This window comes from Meles meles, chromosome 15 (assembly GCF_922984935.1).
Source record: "Meles meles chromosome 15, mMelMel3.1 paternal haplotype, whole genome shotgun sequence".
In the NCBI taxonomy this organism is placed as follows: Eukaryota; Metazoa; Chordata; class Mammalia; order Carnivora; family Mustelidae; genus Meles; species Meles meles.
In genome coordinates, this window is record NC_060080.1 from 25,963,680 (window position 1) to 25,985,285 (window position 21,606).

Here is a 21,606-nt window from a genome sequence, read left to right on the forward strand (position 1 = left end):
GGCAGAAGCATTGTAGGTAGAACAAGTAAATGCATATTTAGAACATTTATTTATTATAGTGAATACAAGTTGATGCCCAATCCATGGCTGAAGGAATCCAATATAATCACTTATAATCAGATAGCAGGGCTGTTCCCCCTGGAAAATGGTGTGACATTGGTGGCTCAGCTCTGGTATCTGCTATTGGGAGATTAGGCAGTCAGTAATACTGTAGCCTGGTTAGTCCTGGTGCGGGGATGTTTGTGTTGTTGGACCTGTACATATCTCCATCTCTGTTGCCATGGCACTTTGCATACAGGTCCCTTGAGCAAAGCATTGGGAGTGACTCTGGAGAGAGGGTAAGTGACATTCATACAATGAGTGTAATTTACCCATTTCCTCGTAAGCAGATGTCTTTGAGCATTTGTGTACCTCATAAATATTTTCCCAATCTGTTTATTTTGAGAGGTCTGTTCTTAGACCTTTAGCCTTGACTGCAGTCCTGATATTTCCAAATGCCTGACCATCCAGCCAAAACATTAGCTACTGTCTGTTGATCAGTGAGGATCTTCACTTATGGGCAGTTCTTAATCTCAGACAAAGAGCTCTCAGACAAAGAGCACAGCCTCATATACTGGTCGAAGTTCTGCCCGCTGAGATTTACCTTCACCACTGTCCTAATTGGGGCTCTGATGTTGCAGCCATCTCTTTAGGGTGGTACCAGCCAAATATGCAGAACCATCTGTGCATCAGAGCCAAGGGTTTTCTTCCACAAGTACCTTGTATAGAGTTCTCTGTGAAGCTATCAGTATAGAATGAGAAGGAGGGATTAAAACAAGAGTAGGTATTATAGAAGGCTGAGTTACTTGTTTATTCAGCTTGTCCAAAACTGGCCTGTTGGACTTTCTCAAGACTGATCTCTTATAAACCACTCAATGAAAAGAGACTTGTCTTTTGTTCCTAGTATTATGGTTTGGTATGTCATGTCACATCTAGTTTATGATGGACACACAGGCCTTTTTTTTTTTTAAAGATTGATTTATTTGAGGGAGAGAGAGAGAGCACTCACGCACATGTGTGAGCTGGAGTAGGGGCAAAGGGGGAATCTCCCACAGTCCCCAGTGAGTGCAGAGCCCAGGCGGAACTTGATCTCGTGACCCTGAGATCAAGACCTGAGATGAAATCAAGAGTCAGACACTTAACTGACTGAGCCCCCCAGTTGCCTCTGATCACACAGATCATGGACTGAGAAGCCAGAAACTGTTTCTTTTCTTTTTTTAAAAAAGATTTTAATTATTTATTTGACAGACAGAGATCACAAGCAGGCAGAGAGGCAGGCAGAGAGAGAGGGGGAGCTGAGCAGAGAGCCCGATGCAGGGCTCAATCCCAGGACTTTGGGATCATGACTTGAGCCGAAAGTAGAGGCTTCAACCCACTGAGCCACCCAGGCGCCCCCAGAAACTGTTTCTGGAAAGAGCAGTTACATTTACAGGGAATGGTGTGGCTTTACCCTAGCATTGTGCCAGTGATTGTCCTAATTCAGCTTGCCAGACAGGCCTTTCAGGATCTTTACTTGCTGTAGACACTTCTAGTGTCAGTGAATATGTCAGTGGTAAAATTGAACATCTTGCATGCAGCCAGGACCTGCTGGCTGTGCCTGTATTCTTAGATAATTGAGTTAGGGTAGCACATTGAAATATGCCGAGAGCGGGTTCAGAATCCACTTAGGCCCACCAAGCATTATGCCTCTTTTTCACTCTTTGCTTTTGTAAGTTGTAGCAACTTGTTTTTCACATTGGAGGAAATACTCTGACATGTTCAGACCACTGGACTTCCAGGAGCTTCACAATGGTTGTAGGACTCTGAGTTTTTTGGGCATTATTATCCTCTCTGGCTTACATACGTCTTACTAAGGCACGTGAGTTCCTGGCTACTTACTCCTTATCTGGACCAGTCAGCGTGACGTTATGTGTACAGCATGGTGCAGTAGGCCGGTGTAATGGTCTGCAGGATGTTAAGTTGATCAAGATTTCCACAGACTGCATACGGTAGAGAACATGAGCAACAGTCTCAGGGTAGGACCGAAGATTGATTGTTACTGCCAGATAAAAGCAGTCTGCTTTTGGATGGTTCTTAAAAATTAGTATAGAGAAAAGAAGTATTTCAGAGAACTGTAACTGCCTACCAGATACCAGGGATTTGTTGATTTGCTTTAGTAAAGATACCCCATCTGGAATAACAGCTGCAGTTAATGTGTCCTGACAGTTTAGAGTCCACAGTTTTTCTCTCAGATCGATTTACATTTTGCATAGGCCAAACAGGCCAGTTAAACAAAGGTGACATAGTCTGAATTCCCTGTATTTTTCAGGTCTCTTACAGTGGCATTAATCTCAGAAACTTCCTCAGGAATGTGGTATTGCTCTGGTTTAGTAGATTTGTAGAGAATGGAAGTTCAAGGGGCTTCCACTTGGCCTTTCTTCCTTTCATAGTTCTCAGAGAGGGCTAGAGAGACATTGTGGAAATTTTTCTGGTTGCCTGTTTTATATCTCGGCCAGTTACACTTTTGGGAACTGGACAAAGAACTACAGGATAGGTATGGGGATCCCCAGAGCTCACGGAGATAACTTTGGGCCAAAACTCCATTAGCCATCTGACCATCATAAGTTCCTACTTGAACTGGTGGACCACAGTGATGTTTTATATCAGTTCAGTGCTACTTCTTTGTAAAGCCTGAAAGCTCACACTATTTTCTGTTTCCCAGTCGACATGACTGTAGTGCACGTCTGTAGGTACCTTTGCGGAATGTTTGGAGTACGATTTACAGTATATGCTGGGCATTACTGCAGTGCCTCTTCTCAAGGGGTTTCAGGCAAGGAGCTCTGAATCTATGAATGAATTAGTTCTAGGAACAAAATAAGAGGCTTTCATTTTCTTTGTCACTCTTTCTTTCTTTCTAGCAATTCAAGTCCTGTTTCTGTCCAAAAGTTTTTCTAGTTAGATGGTTAAGTTATAATTTAGTAGGCTGCCTAGGGTGTACTAGACAGAGTGGAAACCATAGGTGAGCAAGGAAGGATGTAGAAATGAAATTATTTTATAGACTTATTTCTCCAGAAGGATAATACTTAGCATCTTTGCTTTCTTTTAAAATAATTTTAAGGGGCACCTGGGTGGCTCAGTGGGTTAAGCCTCTGCCTTCAGCTCAGGTCATGATCTCAGGGTCCTGGGATCGAGCCCCCTCTCTGCTCAGCAGGGAGCCTGCTTCCTTCTCTCTCTCTCTGTCTCTCTCTCTCTGCCAGCCTCTCTGCCTACTTGTGATCTCTGTCAAATAAATAAAATCTTTAAAAAAAAATTGTGAGAGTAGGTATTATTTTTCCTCTCTCTCTCTCTCTCTTTTTTTTTTAAAAGATCTTACTTATTTATTTGAGTGGGAGAGAAAGCATGACAGTGGGGGAGGTTCAGAGGGAGAAGGAGACTCCCCACTGAGTAGGGAGCCCAACGAGGAGATGATGTGGGACTCCATCCTGGGTCTCCAGGATCATAATCTGAGCTGTTGTCTGTTACTTAACAGACTTAACAGCCACCCAGGCACCCCGTTTTTCCTCATATTACAGAAGCTGGAGACTGAAATTAATTTGACCTGGGTCACATAGTTGATAGTGAAGATGATCTTGGAATCCAAGTCTGTGTGACTACAAGATCTGTGCTTTTCGTTACTCTGTGTATAGTGACCACAATAAATACATAAGCGTCTGCTAAACTGAAGTAAATCCTCATATGCCTTTGCACGTGTACAGTAGCACTACACTGTAGAAGTACATTCTTATAAACAGAGAGGTTTGAATGCCTACTTTGTGCTTAACATTGTAAATGTACTAGAAGAATATAAAAATTATGGGTGAGTTTTGTTATCCTAAATCGTTGATGCTTGTGTAAGAAGATGTGTTACCATCAGGTTCTAAGCTGTATTTTTCTAATTGAAGTTTCATTTTTTTACTAATTGCAAGCTCCTGCTTTAAATGATGAATTAGTGGAGTAACTCGAGACTGCTGAATAGTTCTTTATTTTATAATGTATAAGTTACAGTTTTGGTTTAAACTGTTGAGTATATATTCCTTTGCTTACACTCCCAATTTATTTCAGTGGGCCACAGTTACATTTCATCTTCCTCATCATGTGTTGAAGTCCATTGCCAGTGCCATTGTGAATGAACTCAAGAAAATAAATCAAAATGTTGCTGCCTTACCTGTGGCATCCTCAGTGATGGACAGATTGTCTTACCTCTTACCTAGTGCTCGTCCAGAACTTGGAGTGGGGCCAGGCCGTTCTGTGGACAGGTATAAACTTGCTTATAAAGAGATGTTATGGTGAAATTGAATTGATTAGGTTTTTGGATTAACCAAGAATAACAAAAATTTAATTATGATTCAAAATGTATTTCATCAAAGTATTTTGGAAAACCATTCAGATTCTCATACAAAATACTGAAGTGAATTAGTACTTGAATTGCTGTTAAACAATTTCTCTTGGTGCTTGGAAGGTATTTAAAGGGGTCATAAAACTGTTTTGAAAATTCCAGCTCTGTACTTAGTAAATATTTGAGTCTCCTTAAAAATGTAATTATTCAATAGATAAGAATTATTTTGCCTTGATGAAATTTTGTGACCTTTGAGGTGAATTTTCATAAATTGAAAAGCTGTGCCAGAACCTATGTATAAGAGCCATATATTATTTCCTACTTAAAAAAAAGAAGAGAGTTAAATCAGTTAGGGCAATTTTGAATTAAGATTTTTATGCTGCCTGCCCTGGATTTAAACAGTGTATTACAGAAATCATACTTCAACCATTATTTTCTTCAGTAGAGATTGATTGAGGTCCTACTTTGTATAAAACTAATTAAAAAGCCAGTAATATGTTCATTTAAAAACTTAAATGATTTCTGTTTGAAATAACCTTAGATTCTTTTTTTTTTTTTTTTTTTAAGATTTTATTTATTCATTTTGAGAGAGAGTGGGGAGAGGCAGAGGGGCAGACTCCCCACTAAGCTGGGAGCTCGCCGGCTCAATCCCAGGATCTGGAATCATAACCTGAGCCTAAGGCAGATGCTTAACCATCTGAGCCACCCAGGCGTCCCATAACATTAGATTCTTACCAAAAGTATTAAGTTTAGAAATCCTATAAGGAAATATTAAATTTAGCAGTTCTGATAAGTTCACATTTGCCTTCCCACGTAGCATTTCACATTTTCACTGGATGTAAATTTTAATTTCTTATGCTTTTCTTCATGCTGATATTAGCCCCTGCTGAATATATTAACTTCTATTAAGTGTGGCTCTTATATTAGTTTGCGATACTTATTAGCTTAGCTCTTGGTAAACTGAGACTTTTGCTTGACTAGTTGCCCATTTTTTGTTGTCCAGTGATTCTGTTATTATGTAAATAACTTCTGTTGGTTGTATTAACATTTGAGAAGGGTTTTTATATTGTATAGTAATACTGCATTGTCTGTCTTCTGGGTAAATATAGAGACTATCATTTTTAATCTGAATAGCTACCAGGTGATGTGGGGTATGGTTATCATTAAAATATTCCTTAGAAGATGTCTGGAGAGGGGGGAAATGTACCTGGAATAAGTATTTCTTTTCCTAGAGCTGTGCCTGTCTTGAGATTATAAAACAGCCCTTCAGAGCTATTTTCTTTGCAGATAGTAGCTGGGTTTCTAAAGAAATCTTTGCAAGCTGTGGTGAATGTCTTATTTTAGGAAATGCATTCACTGGATAGGATATTGTGTTTCTGGAGGTGTTTAAATATCTCAAAATACTAATTTTGATGTAGTCTGTGGTATTTATTTCATTAAGAATGAATCTAGGAACTTAGGAGGACGTTCATGAACTTAGGTCTGTTGGAGGTTTGAGTTAGGGTCTGTTAGATGCTATTGCTCTTTTGTTTGGTAATACAAATAAGTGGGTGGTTTTCTGTCTGACACAAATCCTGAGGACATCTATAGCCTGTAAATGATGGCTTTTCTAACCCAACAACTTTGTTTTTTCCAAACCAGAACATAACTATGAGTTAAACCTAAGTTCACTAGCAACAGTACAGAAAATTATGTGCTAATTTAGGGAAGAATTTAGAGAAAAGTATTTTTCTGGTTTCACTGTGATGACCTTTACCACTTTGTTTTTCTTTTCTCCTTTCTTGTTATCATTTGTTACTTTTGTGTTTGGAAGAGTAACCTTTACTTACAGTCCTTTCTTGAAAGCATTTGGACTTTTTCTAAATTTGGTATCATTCTTTGAACTAATGCTCTAGATTGGGTGCCTGGCTGGCTCGGTTGGTAGAGCATGTGACTCTTGATCTTGGTGTCATGAATTCAAGCCCAATGTTGGGCATAGAGCTTACTTAATAAAGTAAATTAAAAAAAAAATTTTTTTTAAAGCAACTCATTTAAAAAATACCTTAGGTTATGTTTACTCTCAATGAGGTAATGTATTTTAATATGAGAACATATATGAAGATTTTCTTTTTTGGTAATTCCCTGGAGAGTACAGCTTTGCTGGAAAAGGATTTCTCTGGAGAGAGAACAGAAAGAAAACTGCTTTCTATTTAAAAAACTAAAAAAATAGTAAAATTAAACTGGAAAACACTTTCTCAACGTGGTTGAGATAAAACCACTGTTCGTTTGGTTGTGGTTTTATCCATTTATGCAGACTTGGCACATGATAAAAGCATATGACTCTGTCTTTATTTTGAGATTTTGTGGTCTCTGCTTGGTGATTATGCAACATTTGTTAATTTAATCTATGCCTGGAAATTATCAGTTGTAGCCATCAATAGGTTTCTTTTTCCCTATAGTGTTTAAGGGAAATTCCTAAAAGTGATCAGTTTTTAGTTTAAAATACACATTTGAACTTAGTCATTAGACAATTCCCAGATTTTGTTGATAATCCAGTAAAATTTATCTTCATTGTTAAGTAGGAGTGCCATTATAATTTGATACCTAACTTCGATTACATAAAGTATGTTTACTTGTAGATCGCTGATGTATAGTGAAGCCAACAGACGGGAGACGTTTACCTCATGGCCTCATGTAGGTTATCGATGGGCACAGCCAGATCCCATGGCTCAAGCTGGATTTTATCATCAGGTAAAAAAGACTCAAAAAACATTTTTTTCTTTTCAGTATGCTTTTGTAGTCTTCAGTAGAATCATTAACATTTAAGACTCTCTCAAAAACTTGCTTTTGCAACCTCACTGTGTGCTTGTGTGTATGCATTTGTGTGAATTTTGTTTTATTCTTGTACCTTTGCAAAAAGAGAAAAAAATATTTGTTACAGCTAACTAACAACTGAGTTAATGCTTCATAACTGTTTTCTTTCAGAAGACAGGCAGTGTTCTTCAGATTTGCTTTTTGGAAAGTGTTCTCATTGGATGTGTGTTTATTTTTACTTCTTGATTTCTGCATTCGTATCAGAGTAGTAGATACTGAGGACAATGCAACAAAAGTAACACTGCAGTTACTCCTGAAACTCTGATTTTGGTCGGGATATAAATTTCCCACATACTTCTGTATAACTGTAGAATCAGCATTGCAAGTGGTACAGTACAGTCTGAATATATATGTTGAAGAACCGATTAAGAAATTGCACAGAAAGGGGAATGATTAGTCAAGGAAAAGAGATTTATGTAGGAAAAGAGGAGAGTGTACAGTATAGGGATTCGTGTGACAAAAAGAGGAGAGTGGGACATTAAGAGAGAGCTTCACTGAGCTAAAGTAGAGGGAAGTTAAGAAAAAAGACGTCAGACGGGGATTATGTATTAAAGGAGGCTTAAACTGGGTGGGGTAGAATGGCTACCACTGCTAAAGAATCTAAGCAATTTAATACTTACATGTCAGTTTAAAGCGTGCTTACTTAATTTTAGAATTCAACTAAACTTTGAAATACATTGAAGTAACTATTGTAAAGAATCTGAAGAGTGATTATTCCTTAGTTGTCTTGAAGTGTTTGGAATATCTTAAATAAATTAAATCAGAAATTCGTATATATTTGACTGTTTTGTTCATGGTCTGTCAGATTTGCATTTAAAGATATATTAGTTTGGGGGTGCCTGGGTGGCTCAGTGGGTTAAGCCTCTGCCTTCGGCTCAGGTCATGATCTCAGGGGCCTGGGATCGCAAGCCCCACATCAGCTCTCTGCTCAGCCCGGAGGGGGGCCCCCCCCGCCTGCCTCTCTGCTTACTCGTGATCTTTGTTAAATAAATAAATAAAATCTTCAAAAAAGAAAATAAAGATATATTAATTTGGAGGCTGGCTAATCCTAGAATTACTGAAATTATTTTTGTAACTTAAAGTTTGAATATGGACCATTTTTCCTGATAATTTGTCTTCATTGCTGTTTGGTGTCATTTCCTAAAACAGTCTCTGTGAAGTGATGCATTGGTATTTTTTCTGTTGGATTATTGTTCATTGTATTCCATCCTTGTAAAGAGATCAAGTCATAGATTTTCTAGAATCTTCTGCCTGTGTTAGGGATTGACTATACTTAATTTAAAAATTGTAAATGAATTTACATTTATATGAATAGTAGGTACTAAGTAGCGTGAGTCCTCAAAAATAGTAATGTTTGTCATCAGAAGTGTATTTTAGTTCAGATTTTGATTTTTTATTTTATATATATGACATTTTGTCCTGTGTGACTAAAGAATACTACATGAATTAGGTTCACTAATTTGCTTTTCCTTTTTATTTGGCCTTTCATGTGCAGTTGTATGAGATTCAGTTTTTTGTTTTTTTTTTAAAGACTTTATTTATTTATTTGACAGGCAGAGAAGCAGGCAGAGAGAGAGGAGGAAGCTGGCTCCCTGCCGAGCAGAGAGCCCGATGTGGGGCTCGATCCCAAGACCCTGGGATCATGACCTGAGCTGAAGGCAGAGGCTTTAACCCACTGAGCCACCCAGGCGCCCCTGAGATTCAGTTTTTAATAATAAAGTATATTAGATTGTATTTCCACCATTTCAGTAACACATTTAGAAGATGCTAAGATTAGAGATTAAGTATCTGTGTGCCTCCATGTTTTAGTGCTCATTTTTTGATAAAACACACTTTTTCAAGTAAAGCAGTAAATTTTTAAAACATTTGGGCATTCACTATATTTTTGGAATCAGTGTATAGGCTAATTGTCTTTTCCTCAGTGTGCTTTTTTACCCAAGATTATGAAGGTTTTTAGAAGCGTTTTTATTAAAAAGGTATTTTACTATTAACCATAACTGTCTTCGTCATGAATTTGCAGCCTGCCTCATCTGGAGACGACAGAGCCATGTGTTTTACTTGCAGTGTGTGTCTTGTTTGCTGGGAACCTACTGATGAACCTTGGTGAGTGTTGCTTTTTCTGGACGTAATAGGCTAAATTCATCCTAAAAGTAAGCTTCTAAATTTTCTGATTTTCATCTAGATAGAATGATATTCTTGCCTTCTTCCATCTGTATTTCTGCCTTTGCCATAAAAGAACGAGATAACACTGTCTTTGCTCTGTCACATCACTTGGCGTATAGTAGTCAAGGTCTTTGACTTCCTAAAATCCACATGGGAGAAGTGCTAAAGAACAGAATTAGGCTGTGAACCAGACAGTTATGGTAAGTAAGTTGATACTGCATGGTTAACTTCAGCAGTGTGATCTTGGTCAGTTACCGGCAGCCTGTCAGTAGGGAATCCATGGAGCAGGGCCTTACGAGTTATGTTTTTAACTTTGAAGTAATTTTAGGATTTGGTGGTGATTTTGAATTCTAATATGTGAACATTTAGAACGAAACCTAATTTTTTTTTTTTTTTAAGATTTTATTTATTTGACAGAGATCACAAGTAGGCAAAGAGGCAGGCAGAGAGAGAGAGAGGAAGGGAAGCAGGCTCCCCGCTGAGCAGAGAACTCGATGCGGGGTTCGATGCTGGGACCCTGAGATCATGACCTGAGCTGAAGGCAGAGGTTCCAACCCACTGAGCCACCCAGGTGCCCCGAAACCTAATTTTTAAAAAAATAACTGAGGCCTTATTAGTAGAAATAGAAATAGTAATATTTAGAGGAAATAGTTATATAATGCTACGTACCAGGTATCATCCTAAGCACTTTATGTATTTTTGACTTAATTCTCACAATTTAGGTATTACTATCTTCATTTTATAGGAAGGATAGAAATTATTATCCCATTGTAAATAAGGAAAATAAAATTGGCCAAAGGGCATATGGCTGATTAGTGATGGAACCAGGATTTGTAGTAAAATTAGTTTTGAGGTTTCTGAATGTTAATCAGCTGATATGTATGGTGTGAACTAGCTAAAGCCTATCGGAGTATACATACGGATTCCAGCTTGCAGTGGGGTTTACTGTATGAAAAATTGAAGTTGCGTCTATCTGTGGACTGAGAGTTGAACATGTGCAGTTTTCGGTGTAGGTTAAGGTTCCGTTTGGAACTCTGTCTTTTCCCCTAGAAACTATTTATATATATAGAAACCATTTAACATGTATTTTTTAGTTTCTTGGACTGATCCTTAGTTATTTCACCCATCCCTGAAAAGTTTTACCAGGATTCTACATTATAAAATGTAACTTTATTCATAAATATTTTGGGGGGAGGAAATTGACTCAAATATTCAGCTTGCGCTGTCAAAACCTGTCTTTTCTTTTTTTTTTTTTTTCCAAAGATTTTATTTATTTATTTGACAGAGATCACAAGTAGGCAGAGAGGCAGGCAGAGAGAGAGATGGGGAAGCAGGCTCCCTGCTGAGCAGAGAGCCTGATGTGGGGCTCTATCCCAGCACCTTGGGATCATGACCTGAGCTGAAGACACAGGCTTTAACCCACTGAGCCACCCAGGCGCCCCAAAACCTGTCTTTTCTTGACATAGTCAGGGAATCAAGGATTCTATCTCTTCTTGCCCCAGGATTCAGGATTCCTCAAATTTAAGCAATTGGTAGCAGCTCTGAGGGCTTGAGGACATCATTCTAAATGGTAAGAGGGAACAGGATTGAAGAGTTGGGAAGCTGAGCCTAGGCACCTTGTAAATCTGTATGGGGCGGGGTGGGTGGTGGAAGGAGGACTTGCAAATAGACAATGGGATTGTCATTTTGATGGCGGGAGTTGATAGAGCTAGTTGGAGGGAGATTGAAGTTTTCAAAAAATAAAATGAGCATGTCCTATTATCTGGCAATTCCTCTTCTACTTATTTACCTGAGAGAATTAATTCCTCTTATATGCAAAGAGGCATAACTTGGATGGTTAACTGCAGTGAAAAACTGGAATCATCTTAAATGTTTGTCAGGATAGACTAGCCAAATAAAATGTGGTATGCTCATATAATCTATTATCCAACAATGAAAAAGAATCAGTAGTTTGCTATTATTCACCGTCAATAACTTTGAGTTATGTTATTGTGTCAAGAAGTTTGTTGTAGGATGATTCATACAGTAGTACTTTTATTTAAAATGAAAAAATCTTTATGTACGGGTATATGAAAACTTACAAAATATTTTATAAGTTTACCACTTAAATTCATAAAAGTGGTTATTTAGAGGTGGAAAAGAGATTACTCTTTATAATTGAGTGTATTTAGCTTTATTTTATATAGTTATATGTCACTTGTATAAATAATATTTTAATTAAAAAGTTAAAACTCAGGGAAGAAAAAAGGAAAGAGGAATATACCCTAGGACTTAGTTGGGAGGGAATCCAGTCAAAATATGTGCTTGGGGATGTCCTGTAAAAACAATTATTTAAGACATTTGCATATTGCAAGATTGTCCAGAGCTTATATTTGGTTATAGGTAAGTTGTAGGTGCTTTGTAAAAAGAAACATACATGTCCTAAGGAATGGCATATTTTGTAAGTATAGTTGTCTCTTCTTTGCCATGGAAATTCTTTTTTTGGTAGCAGCATCCTGACATTTCAGATAATTTTTAAGTGTTAAAGTTGATCCTGCTTTCAATATTTGAGATTTTTAGAGTCGTTCTACTAGTCTTGAGAATTCCTAGTGTTGTATTTCTATTAAACATGTTAGGATTTTCTACGTAAACAAATTTAACATTTCTTTTTGCTCATTAAGCATTTATGTGAAAGAAATAATGTATAGTCCATGAATATTATCTTTCTGTGTTTCTTTGGAAAGATATTTTGCTTTGAAATTATCTGCTCTGATCCTGTAGTGCATGTATAAGATGTATTTCTTGTTCTTGGTATAGAACAAGTATACTAGTATAGTATAGTATAGTCATTTTATCCATACTCTGTAGATCTTTTTGCTTTCAGATCTTTACTAAAAAGTTCTTTGTGATGTGACATTTATTGAGTTTTTACTATATGTCATTTACAGTTATGGCCACTGATAAATATAGATAGGCATATAATTATATGTAACTTAAAAAATAGCTGTATAGAGGTATCTTTGACATGTAAAAATTGTATATATTTAAGATGTACAACTTGATGTTTTGGTATATATAAAAGACTGCCACAATCAAGCTAATGAATATATCCATCACCACTACACAGTTACCATCTTGTGTGTGTGTCTGTGTTTATCTAATTTAGGATACATCCTCTTCTCAAATTTCAGGTGTATAATAGAATATTGTTACCTTTTGTCACCATGCTGTACCTTTATGGAGACCTTTGAAATGTGTGAGGAAATACCAGACTTTACACAATTTAATCAATATGTGAATATAGTATAAATTATACTATAGCATTTCTGTTTCGTCAGAGACTGATTTTATGTGTAATCCATTAAAGGGAATAAAATCTGCTGCTACAGTACGTGGTTGGATATGTTAGAGTGATCTTGATAAGATTGAATAATGTGGCATTTGAGTCTTTTTAATAAAGCATACTTCAGTTGTTTTTTAAAAAAGAAAAGATGATCTGAGAGTTCTGTTTTTAAGTCACCGACTTGACAGCTTTGTTGTTCAGTAAACTTTTCCTTCCTTCATCTATGTAAAGGTCTGAACACGAGAGACACTCTCCAAACTGCCCGTTTGTGAAAGGTGAGCACACACAGAATGTGCCATTGTCCGTCACTCTCGCAACAAGTCCTGCACAGTTTCCCTGTACGGATGGAACTGACAGAATAGCTTGCTTTGGCTCGGGGAGCTGCCCTCATTTTCTAGCTGCTGCAACAAAACGAGGAAAGATCTGCATATGGGATGTTTCCAAACTTATGAAGGTATGTTTCAATTATGAAGTAACAGATTAGTCATTGAGGAAAAAAATCAGTCTTAAACTTAGGCTTGTCATTCATTTAGGTGCACTTGAAGTTTGAAATTAATGCATATGACCCAGCAATTGTACAACAGCTTATTCTGTCTGGAGAACCAAGCTCGGCAGTTGAATCAAGGAGACCAACTTTGGCGTGGTTGGAAGACTCCTCTAGCTGCTCAGACATACCAAAATTGGAAGGAGATAGGTATGTGAATTTTTTTAGTGGCATTTATAAAAGTTAGTGTTTTCCTGAATTTATATTCTCTTAATTCGAATTAAAGGGGCAGAAAAAAATTATTAGTTCAAGAGAGTAGAGAACAAACGTTAGTTATAAAATCTGGAAGAGCTGTGTGATTCTTGAGAAAAATTTTCTTTCAGAAATGCCATTGTCGGGGCGCCTGGGTGGCTCAGTGGGTTAAGCCGCTGCCTTCGGCTCAGGTCATGATCTCAGGGTCCTGGGATCGAGTCCCGCATCAGGCTCTCTGCTCAGCAGGGAGCCTGCTTTCCTCTCTCTCTCTGCCTGCCTCTCTGTCTACTTGTGCTCTCTCTCTGTCAAATAAATAAATAAAATCTTTAATAAAAAAAAAAAAGAAATGCCATTGTCTGTAAAATGTACTTTATTTTCTGTCTCAGTCTATGCCAATTGGAAACAATTGCTGCACTGTAGAGTAAAGTCTAAACAATGAAACAAAATCCTTGGATTAAACTTGTTATTTTACCTTCCAAATCTTTTCCTAGGGCAGTTGAACCAAATGATTTTGGTTTCCACTTGTGTTCATTAGCATCTCAAATTGTAGAAGTGTTAATGAATAGTGAAATAACCTGTGGCTAGGCAAGATGACCTGTTATTTAAAGCAATTTATCAGTAGTGAGCCATGAGTTGAGGCGTGATAATTATTGCTGTGCAGACATTTTGGTAAAGTTGTTGTGTGTTGGATTCTCTTCCATTCAGCTTTTCTGACAATCTTGATTTCTGTAGCTGTATTTGATCTATGTGGTGGCTGGAGAGTCAGAGTATTATTTTAATTTACCCACTCATTTCCCAAGACACTACAGTTGTTAACTCTAAACTGGGCTAGGATTATAAGGGCAACATATGCAGTATTCTCAAGGAGACAGAATGAAGGGTTCCAAAAACCACTCACCTTGTCTTAAGCAGTAGAAGCTACTCCCTTTTAAGATTCTCAAGGTAGCAGTGTGAAATGGAGCTTATAACTGTGATCAGATGTCCTCATGCTGAGGCAGTCTGTCATTTCACTTGCAGGGGCTTCTTATGTTAATGATGTGTGATAGACGTTAGACCACAGTCAGTGATTTAACAGTATTTTACTTCACAGTCCGTTTGGTGACATGTACTTTCATTAAGAACTAATGTAAAACTTTATTAGTGCAAATTGTTTCATTAATGGAATTAATGGAAAATTCACAGTATATTAGTTGGGAAGGTTACCTCTGTCTAGTCTTTCTTGGTAATGATACGTATAAATTATGGGTAGGTAAATATAAATTATGGGTAGGTAAATGTGGCTGAGCTCTGAAACAGACTGAATTAAAGCTTCATGGCTCTTCTCAGTTATTATAAATCCTGTGAATAAATCCCCAGCTTGATGGAAAAGCAGGTGGCCTGTTTCTGAGTATTGACCGCATTGGTTAATAGGACTAGAAAGTAAGTGTGCTTGAGCTCTGTGATTTTCTTAAAAGTTAGTGGAAAATTAATAGAAGATAATGAAATTGGTATGTACTTCTGAACACTAATTTTTTTTTTTGAAGATTTACTTATTTTAGAGAGAGAGCACAAACGGGAGGGATAGAGGGAGAGGTAGAGAGAATCAGAAGTGGACTCTGTGCTGAGTGTGGAGCCACCCTGAAATCACAACCTGAGTTGAAACCAAGAGTTGGTGCTTCATGGACTGCGCCATCCAGGGGCCCCTGAACACTGTTTTTAATTAGAACGTTTGTCTTGGAGTTTTGTAATTTGGGGATTAAAAATTGAATCAAGACATACTTTTTAAGATTACACACATGCAAGCATACACACACACACACACACACACACACACACGGGTAAAATGTACATTTTCAGTAAACACCCAGTATCTCCACACATGCAAGCATACACACACACACACACACACACACACACACACACACACGGGTAAAATGTACATTTTCAGTAAACACCCAGTATCTCCGGTGGACAGGTACTATGTTGGGGTAATGTGCTGGAGTTGAGATACAGATCTCTGTGTGCTTCTACGAGGTAGTCTTTCTAGGGTAGAAGGACCCTTTTCTTCTGAGAAAGTGAAGTGATTCATACAGAAAGAGTACTCTTAGGTTGGGGTGGTAGGAGGAAGCTGTAGAGGTGGAACTTCCTCTCTAAACTCAGTCTCCTCCAGCTTTCCCTTCCCCCAAAGGTAGCAGGATTTCCGTTGCATTGGTATTGAATATACAGAACCAGACTAATACTGATTTTGTGGCACAAGATACAGTGTATTTATTTTAAAATACACTGTGTGAGTTTCATTAGCTCAAAGAATAATATGTTAATTGAACAAGTTAAAACTTAGCCAGGAAGCTTAATTAGCAGTGTAGTTTGCTTATGGATTGTTTTTGACCATTTCTACTGGAAAGGCAACATTTGTCTTTGTGCTGAAATTTATTCAGGGAAGAATATTTGAGAAGGCAGATTATTTATTTGGGAACATGTTTAAATTAAATGAATTAACATTTTTGTCTCATTTTGTATGTTATATTTTTTAAATTGGTAAAAATTTCCTGCATTTAACTTTGAAGTTGTGTATATAGTATTGATATATCAAAGCTAAGGTATCCATGTGATACTAGTATCTTCAGTTTTCAAAAATAGATAATCATAACTAACTGTTTAAAACTTAGTCATAATGTCTTATTTATTTTGCATGTTTGTTACTCTGCAAAAGGTTTTGCACATGTAAAAGGCTTTAGTGAATCCAATGTCTGTTATAAACCTAATGCGTGCTTAACACAGAAAAATTAGACAATGTGGAGAAGTAACTTGAAGAAACAGAGAACCCATAGTCACATCATCCAGTTATGTTAACATTTATATATATAAAATTTTTAATATATATTTATTTGTTTTTAACCCATATTCATTTTATTAAAGTAGACAGATCATAAAATTTACCCTCAGTGTACAGTTCGACCGTTTTACTCATACGATTTTATTATGTAATGGTATGAGAATTTTTCTATCACATAATATTTTAAAGAAAAGATTGTATTTCGAAAAGCTTTAGAAAGAGCTTTTTTTTGGTTTTGTTTTGTTTTTTTTGCCAGTTAAGATGATTATCTGGCAAGGCTTTGTAACATTATTTGTAATTTCATGTCAAGACACTTTGAATACCTTCTTAAAATATACAACTACTTGGGGCACCTGGGTGGCTCAGTCAGTTAAGTATCCAACTCTTGATCTCAGCTCAGGTTTTGATCTCAGGGTCATGAGTTCAAGCCCTGTGTTGGGCTCTACATTGGATGTGTGTGATGCCTACTCAAATAAATAAATAAAAATAAAATAAATAAAAAATAAAACATACAGCTACTTTATTTCATCTTTTTTCCTGATAGCTATGTAATACTTTGTTTTTTGTTTTTTGTTTTATGTGAAAACCCTTCCATACTTGAAAGCTTGGTTTGGAATTCTTTATTTTGGATAATTCCCAATGATTAATATTTCTTCTGAGGTTTATTTTTCCAGTTTATTTATTTTTCTTTATTAATTCTCTGAAATCAGCCAATTAGTATTTAAATAGCTCAAGGCTAATTAACAGCTGATCTTGAACTTTTGCACATTTTTTGTTATTTAAATTATAGCACAGGATTGTTTTATGGACAGTTATTTCCACTTGAAAAATTTAAAATGTAGAAATTTGTCAGAAACGTCTAACTGAGCCCTGTCCCTGTCCCTGCCCCTTATTTCAAACTTTTTTTTTTAAACAGATTACTAACTCGTATTTCATTTAAAATTACTGAAGTGCCTGGTTATTTCAGTTGTAAGTGAAGTATATTGTTTCAAAGAGGGAGAGTTAATATTTTCTTTCCTTCAAAATGCTTCTTTTAATTTTTTTATTTGAGGTCATCAGAATTTTAGAACTGCCACAGAAAGGCTGTTTGTTAGAGTACAGACAGTCTCATACTGTACTAGAGTGATCTTTTATTAAATTTTTTTCTTGTTTGCTAACAGATGATAGTAAGGATAAAGATGGATGCAAAGAGGGAGGCTGGCAATGTCTTTTACTATCTGAGTAGAGAGTAAATGAGGGACCTCCTCTCTTCTTAAACCCTAACTACTGAGTTATATTAGTTTCCCTGCTTATTAGGGAGTTGTTATTACCCCTCCCAAAACAAAGAAACCAAACACAGAATAAAAATGAAATGCATGTGGGTGTCTGTGTATGTGTGTGTGTGAGAAGCGAGTACGTGTACATAAACACACACTTAGATAGCTCTTTATTTGGTTTTAGGACAACTTTCCAGAATTCAGTAATATAATAATTATTAAAACTTTACTACCTGAAGCTTGTACTTGATTTTATTAGCTGGCTCACTCTTTTATCTGTTTGTTTAATTGACTGTTCCCAGTCATACCTTAACAGTCTTCAAATCCCTACAGATTTTATTACAGATTCTTAGAGGTTTCCACATTCTGTTTCAGACACTTATTTCATGATTTTAAGGTAATCCAATACCAGCATTGTTAATCAGTTATGTCTCAGACTATTTACATGTCATTGTAGTGAGTTTTAATAGTTTTGTATGATACTTACATTTGGAATGGAGAGCATTGGTTGTTGCAACTTTGTTCTTTGTCTCATAATATGTATACCTTTTTTTGAAATTCAAATAATTTTTTCTTTGTCTTTAAGTGATGATTTACTGGAGGATTCAGACAGTGAAGAGCATTCCAGATCAGATTCTGTGACAGGTATGTTAAAAATGTCAGATAATCTATTGTTTAAATCCTTGCATTTATATAGTCATAGGAAGAGCTAAATACTACTTAATTCTAAATTTCTTAGTTAATGCAGACTCTACATTTTCACTAATATACAGAGAAAACTCAAATGTTAAACTTTAGAGATCCTGAATTAGTATATGTAGAGTCCCAAACTTAAATTTTAAATGGTACGTATTTGAGCCAAACAAGTTAAAATGACAGTTTTACTAAATTTTTGTCACAGATGTCAAGGAATAGACATTAAGCTCTTTAGAATGTGTTAGTTTATTTGCATAATTTATTCTGTTGTTAAATAAAAGTAGTATTGAAATTAAGGTTCTTTATTCCCAAAATAAAATGGGGAAAGAGAGAATAAATTTTAAAGTATAAAATCGTAGACATTAAGCCATCAAGTAAGTGCTGCCTTACTCATTGTCTTATGAAATATTAAGGTGAAAGCGTGTGCTTCAAATTTTAATGTAGTTATATAATAGGCAAGGCTAATAGTACCTCTCAGAATAGTTTTTCCATATCCGAATTCAAATTCTTATCATTTATTATAGGCTGAATACTTTTCCCAATACATAAAAGAGCTATGTTAGCATCTATTAATTAGAGTTTTGGCAACTCATTAAGATAAAAATATGTAAAGCATCGTACCTGGGAAGTAGCCAGTATTTTTAAAAAGTGACTGTTATTAAATTGTGGCTGTTCTGTAATGTCCTATTTCAGGAACTGAGGACATACCTAACTTGTTAAATCTCTGGGGGAAGAGACCCAGCTTTGTATAGTACAGTTGTCAAAAATTGAATTGAGTATAGAATAGCAAGTGCTCTCTAACTTCTAAATTGTCATGAAATTTTTTTAAAGCCCCCAGACAACACTAGACTGATTCGGGATCAAACCTTAGTGGTATTTTGAAGTAGTTTTTAACAATAAAAAAATTTTAAAGTAGGAAAATATGAATAATTTACAAATGTATAATTAGCTCTAGAAAAATAAAGAACAGATTCATTAAAAAAAATTAGTCTGATGAAGATAATGCTCCTTTCCCATTTTGTTGTCTTTTTGCAAAAACGGATAAGGGCTACAATTGCATTTTCTTAGTCGGGGAAAGAATAATAAACTGGTCACAGGTTACTTGAAGACCTGTTTAGAGCTTGAATTCTTCTGCTAATTCACTCTTTGGTCTTGTCAAGTCATTTAAACTCTCTGGGCCTCAGTTTTTCCTCTGTAAAGTGAAGTGTTTGAACTAAGTCTTCCTTTATGCTGTTCTGTTTTTGATTCTAACCATACCTTTCCTTTGTATGCTATAGCTTTGCTCTTTTCTCTGGGTCCAATGATCTCAGTAGGTATTTTTGTAATTATAATATCTGTCTTTGGTCTGTTTCTTTATCCCTTTTCTTCTTTTATCTTTTTCATCTATGCTTAGTTGATTTTTCACTTCCTTTAGATACTATAGTCCAATTTATCTCACTCTCCAGTATCTAGAAAGTCACCATGTATTGTTGTTGGCTTTTTCTGTGATACCTCATTTAGGGTTGGGGTGTTTGTCCTTATGTAGTATTAAAAGGTAGGTATGGAAAGAAAAACAATCTCCTGATTAAAAATTGTTAATTCCCTCCTTTTAGGATTTATAAGTAGTCCCATTTGTAGTAAAATATGTATAGTAGTCTACCTCACTTGCAGTTTCGCTTTCCACAATTTTTCAGTTACCTTTGGTCAACTGTTGCCCTGAGCAGATAACTTTCCTTTGGCATGGTATGGTCAGAAGGTCCATAGTAGCATAATGCTAGGACATGATACCTGTGTCGTTTACCCCACTCCATCTCATCACGTAGGCATTTTATCTCACATCATCACAAGAAGAGTGAGTACAGTATAGTAAGGTATTTTGGGAGAGAAAACACATTGATATAACTTTTATACTTTTATTACAGTATATTATTATAATTATTCTATTTTATTATTAGATATTGCTATTAATCTCTTACTGTGTCTAATTTGTAAATTAAACTTTATCATATATATGTATACAAATAAAACATAGTACATACAGAGTTTTGTACTTTGTGCAGTTTCAGTGTCCACTGGGGTTCTTGGATATCCCTGCCTATAAAGTGGGGGACTACTATATCTTCTAAGTTAATTCTGTTATATTGGTAGGTTATTGGTGAGTTAACGGAGGCTCATGATATGAATGGGAGATGTGTTCCTTTCCTGAAGCATCTAAAATAAGTTATAGATGGTATTTCAGAATTTACATTTACCAACTCTAGGTGATTCCCATCAAAGTGAATGTGACACAGTCTGAAGAATTAGGGAATGTATTTCTTAACTAAGAAATTTTTACTTGTTTTTCATTTAAACTTTATGGCTTCTGAAAGTTTCTAGAGCGCCTGCGTGGCTCAGTCTTTGGGTGTCTGCCTTTGGCTCAGGTCATGATCCCAGGATTTTGGGGTCGAGCCCCACGTCAGGCTCCCTGTTCGGTGGGAAGCCTGCTTCACCCTCTCCCACTCCCCCTTGTGTTCCTTCTCCCTCGCTCGCTCTCTGTCAAATAAGTAAATAAGTAAATAAAATCTTAAAAAAAAAAAAGAAAAAAGAAAAGAAATGATGTCAGAGAGAGAAGATTGGTTTTGGGGTCAGATAACTGAATTAAGGATGCATTTGCTTCTTGTGAAGAGTGGGAAGAATGGCAGGAGAGAGAAGAGTGGTTCAAATTGAAATTCTTAGTTTTTGAAAAGTGCTTTTAAAACCTATTTGTGGGCGCCTGGGTGGCTCAGTTGGTTGAGCAACTGCCTTCGGCTCAGGTCATGATCCCGGACTTCCAGGATCGAGTCCTGCATCGGGCTCCCAGCTCCTTGGGGAGTCTGCTTCTCCCTCTGACCTTCTCCTCTCTCATGCTCTCTCTCACTCATTCTCTCTCAAATAAATAAAATAAAAAATCTTAAAAAAAAAAACCAGAAACAAAACCTGTTTGCTTACCTCAGAAAGTTTGCCTGAGAGAACAGTTGGCTGACACTACCCAAGCAAGTAGAGGAGAGAAGGATTTCCCAAAATGATTATCTGGGGAATATTGTATTGCAGTCTGTTTGTAGCTATATTATGTAAAAACTTGTTTTGTAGTCCAGTAGGTTTGAGAAATTCTGAGATAACAGATTTCTTACTGCAGTATTTGACAGTTTTCATTGTGCTTTGTCAGTTGTCTAAAGTAGAACGTACATGGGCTGTTTCTTAGATATTACTTAAATGTTTGGGAAGAAGCAGAGGAATAATGCCACTTGTCGTGCTGCCCTTCTTAATGAATAGTCCCACTTCCTATGCTTTTTACTTTGAACATTTCTTAAATGTGTGTTAATATATGTAATTTATGGTTATTTTGTTTTTATCTCTCTTTCTCTGTATGAGTAA

The 21,606-nt window shown here is 36.4% G+C and overlaps 1 protein-coding gene across 13 annotated transcripts in view; it reads left to right on the forward strand.

The window, feature by feature from the left end:
* The window catches only part of BIRC6 (baculoviral IAP repeat containing 6), a 235,501-nt gene that overhangs the window by 37,618 nt on the left and 176,277 nt on the right, over positions 1-21,606 (forward strand). For all 13 annotated transcript variants that reach the window (XR_006815144.1, XM_045979750.1, XM_045979752.1 and 10 more), the window contains exons 4-9: positions 4,120-4,313; positions 7,012-7,123; positions 9,267-9,349; positions 12,963-13,185; positions 13,265-13,425; positions 18,125-18,183. Coding sequence is in view for 12 of the 13 variants with exons in the window: in XM_045979750.1 (XP_045835706.1) it covers positions 4,120-4,313; positions 7,012-7,123; positions 9,267-9,349; positions 12,963-13,185; positions 13,265-13,425; positions 18,125-18,183 (832 nt within the window). In the remaining variant the exon portion in view is untranslated. The remainder of the gene's footprint in view (positions 1-4,119; positions 4,314-7,011; positions 7,124-9,266; positions 9,350-12,962; positions 13,186-13,264; positions 13,426-18,124; positions 18,184-21,606) is intronic.